This window comes from Gavialis gangeticus, unplaced genomic scaffold (assembly GCF_001723915.1).
Source record: "Gavialis gangeticus isolate Ggan-Ray unplaced genomic scaffold, GavGan_comp1, whole genome shotgun sequence".
In the NCBI taxonomy this organism is placed as follows: Eukaryota; Metazoa; Chordata; order Crocodylia; family Gavialidae; genus Gavialis; species Gavialis gangeticus.
Window position 1 is genome coordinate 79,129,063 of NW_017728993.1, and position 3,916 is coordinate 79,132,978.

Sequence of the window (3,916 nt, forward strand, 5' to 3'; positions counted from 1 at the left end):
GGTCCAAGTACCCCCAGGGATACGTGTAACCCCAGCTGACACCCCCTGCCCTAAATATAAATTCAGAAATACATTCCTTTGGGCCAGCAGCCAGAGAATCTGCCTTCATTCTTCCTGAGCATTTTAGTAATATGAATGTGCACTTCATTTTCAAAACTTAGAAAAACAAATTAACTGCCTTATCACAGCCATCACATTTCCTCAACATTAATAATTTATTTTTTTACATTAGGAACATTACCAATTCCTGTATGATAGTGTTGCCACCATCTACCCTCCGCAGAATGGACAAGTAAAGAAAAATAGCAAACAGGAAGATAAAGTTGAATTTGACAATGAAGTAGAAAAAGCAGATCAAGAAGCTAATTTGGTTGCTATTGATCCCACCTCAGTGACGCCAGAAGCTAGAAAGGATTCGGAAGCATGTGAAGATTCTAAATTTGCAGACTGCATTAAAGGAACAGAGAGTTCTACAAACGGCCCCACAACTCCAGTTTTATAATATATAAGTCACGGTACAGATTTCTATATACAAAGGAGTTTAAAAAAAACAGAATAAGAAGCAGACATTTCCTTTTTCCTCACCTTTTTTGAAAGAGATTCACCCTGGGTCCATTTTTAAGAGGTACGGTATTCAAAGAATACTTGAAAGTTGTGGCACTGTGAAAGTTTAATTTTCCTGTAGAGTTGCATTTTACACTTTTTCGACAAATTAACTATTTTTCATTTTTTTCAAGTTTGTACAGAATACTGATGTTTCTAATGATATTCTAGTTTTGAGCATTGAGGAAATGAGTGATGTTACTTTTTCAGTCTTATTTTTTGTTGCAAGGAAGAAAGTACAATTTATCTACAATCATAAATATGAAATTTATTAAATATGTATATAAAAACTATAAAATTTCAGGTACTGAAAATATAAGTTGTCTTGTAGCTACTGTATCTCAGCCCAAGACAATTTCAAATGTAAGATGACACTGTAATAATGAGATTCCATATACAGAAAATTGATACATATGTTATAATTTTCCATGTATAGAATCTAATTATTGGAGGGTTATTTTAAATTTGTACCTCTCCTTCCCCCCATTGCAGCTCAGCAAGCTGTGAAGGAAGGCAGTAGGGGAGTCAATGGGACCTGACAACTGTTTCTTGCCTCCTGTCACCTGTCCCCACACCACTTCCCTCTCTGGTCTTTGCTCCATGCCCTGGCACTCATCCCCTTACAATGCCTGCCCCACCAGGTACCTGCCCCCTCACCTGTTCCTCCATGTCTGCCCCCTATGTCTTCCCCTACATCTGTCTCCACCCCCCTCCCCATGGTGCCCACACCCCCTGGCACATGCACCCCTAGTACTTCCATCATCTGACCTGACCCCCCTGTTCCTCCCCCCAAGCACATACCCTCTGGCTTCAGCCCCCACTCCAGCTCTGGGCATGGAGCACATGGTCACTCCAGCTCCCACCTGGCCATACAGCAGCAGTTGCATGCACTCCCCAGCCCTGTCCCCAGCTCCAGCCCTGTCCCCTACCCCAGCACTGGAGCCACCACCATTGTAACTTTTTCTAAGTGGCTAGGGAGGGACAAGAATCAGCATGTTCTCTGTGTCTTGGGCTGGCCAGAGTGGAGCCAGAGGGCCAGAGTGGAGCCAGAGGGCAAGTGGCAGCGGAGTTGGGGAAAGGGGAGAATGTGGGGGTTGGGCACAGTAACTTCCCCTCTATCTCTGACCCCAAGTCCAAGCCTGGGTTGGGGCTGAAGTGAGAGCTGCAGCAACTGCTTTCCTCCCCACCTGTACTCAAAATAAGGGGCTTTCCCCCTCCATGTTAAAAATGGAAAAAACCTCTTATCTTGGATTAGACTAAATATAGTAATTATTTCCTTACCATCTTGAAATTGATCTTTTGGGGAAGGAATATGAGCTTAAATTTCAAAATGCTGAGGAACTACAACCTGAATTAAAGTCACTGGGAGTTGAAGGTGCTGTGCAGAACAAACACAGTAGGTGTTGGTAAATGTGTGGGCTGGCATATGTCAGCATAGCTCCATCAAAGACAATACAGGGTTACCTTGGCTGAACTTCTTGCCCTGTATCCTACTAAATCTATGAGGAATGTAAGCTTTGCATTTGTCCCTGTATCCTACTAAATCTATGAGGAATGTAAGCTTTGCATTTGTCTAACTGACCTCAAGATGTCCCTGTTGCTCCACACAAATACATCTGAGACTTCTTACACCACCCTCAAAGAAAGTTCAGCTTCTGAAATACTGAATGATTGTTAAAGTTCTGAAGGACAAAAATGTCAAGTGCCATTTGGCAACTTAAAAATCTGTTTTAAAGGCTTTTCTTATGCTTATTTTCTGTTTAAAGAGAGCAGTCTGTCAAAGTGTTTTTTAAATCTATTTCCTATACTCACCATTCCAAAATACCTGTACTACCTGTACTATTCTTCAAAAACATTGTAGATTTTATTTAGTAGTGTTATAATATGATGAGGATGTATATGTTATCTTTTGATAATTATACTGCTGCCTTCCTGGACTTAGGTCTGTGTTAAAGCCAGATTAAAAGGACAATTAATGAATAAGTTGCTCAGTGAAAATTATTAAAAACTACAGGCTTATATGTAAAGTTGCTTATACATAAAAGCCTGAAAGGGCTTGAGAATTAACCTGTTTTTTGCAGATTATGTAAACTGATTGTTTTCTTATACATTAAGTAAAGGGTTTTGAACTTCCCAGCACATTAAGATGTTAGTAGAACAGCAGCATTACTTCATTCTTCTATAGCTCTCTTCATGGAAGTATCACAGACACTTCCAAAAGTAGGTAAATATCCTGACTCCTGTTTTCCCTCCAGTGCTCCAGGATACAGATGTATATGTTTATACTGATTCAACTAAACACCTTAAAATATGTGGAAAACTATACCAACATGGGTCAATATGGGTACTTGATTAAAGGACTCATAATCTGAAAGCTCTGGAGATGTGCTTGGGCCAAAGAATTAAAGTGTGATGAGGTTACCTTAATTTTCTAGTTGATCTAGGTTAAATGCTTCACAAGTGTGCACCCGAAATCCTGTTTGGAGAGACATCAGAAAACAAGAACAGTGGAAATTTCCCTGGCTGGAAAATTGACTTAAAAACTCCGTAGCAGGAAACTACTTGTAATTAATTAGTTTACTCCAATCTAACAGGGGAGCAGCTGTGGGTGCACAACATTTACTGCAGAGTTAATTAGTCTACTCCACAGCACATGTCTTGTGTAAACACGTCTAATAACTCCCAAAGCAACAAACACCTTCTTTGAAGGTAAATAACCCTAAAAACCAAAATCTCACCTCGTATAAATCCAGGTGGATCACTAAGTACACCAGCTAGAAATATGTCCTCTACATCCTTTACATTTTAAATTAAAATTAAATTTAAATTTTAAATTAAATTAAATAAGGGTTTGGGCTGTAGAAATTCTGGAGAATTCTTATTGGTTGAGCTTCCTTCTAATGATTTAGCAATTGATTCACAGTGTATTTGCTTCAAAATTGAATAGCAGTTTATTGATCTCATTTGTATGGATGCTGATAAGGAGATTCAAAATTACTGGTATGCTAACTCTTGTGTATTTCATACCTGTAACACTACCCGAAAAGTGCTATACTGAATTATATTCAGCCATCTCTTCATTACTTTATTTCTTTCTATTTAGTATCCCTACTCTCTGCAAGCCCATACATAGAATCTGATGAAGTAGTCTGTAGCCTAGGGAAGCTTATGCATTTCAGAATGAGTTAATCTCTTCTGTCGGGTTTTTAGTAAATACTAGTGTGACAATTTGAAGAATCTATGTACATCAGAGTAATACTGTTTGATATGGGGTATTTCCTATATGCATCTGTGACAAACTTCAATTTTTGTG

At 39.1% G+C, this 3,916-nt stretch overlaps 1 protein-coding gene across 1 annotated transcript in view; it reads left to right on the forward strand.

Annotated features, from left to right (window-relative positions):
* The window catches only part of PTPRC (protein tyrosine phosphatase, receptor type C), a 153,257-nt gene extending 149,613 nt beyond the window's left edge, over positions 1 to 3,644 (forward strand). Inside the window, exon 32 of the mRNA XM_019528365.1 lies at positions 233 to 3,644. Coding sequence (XP_019383910.1) covers positions 233 to 502 — 270 coding nt within the window. The 3' untranslated portion in view covers positions 503 to 3,644. The remainder of the gene's footprint in view (positions 1 to 232) is intronic.
* The last annotated feature ends 272 nt before the right edge of the window (positions 3,645 to 3,916 follow it).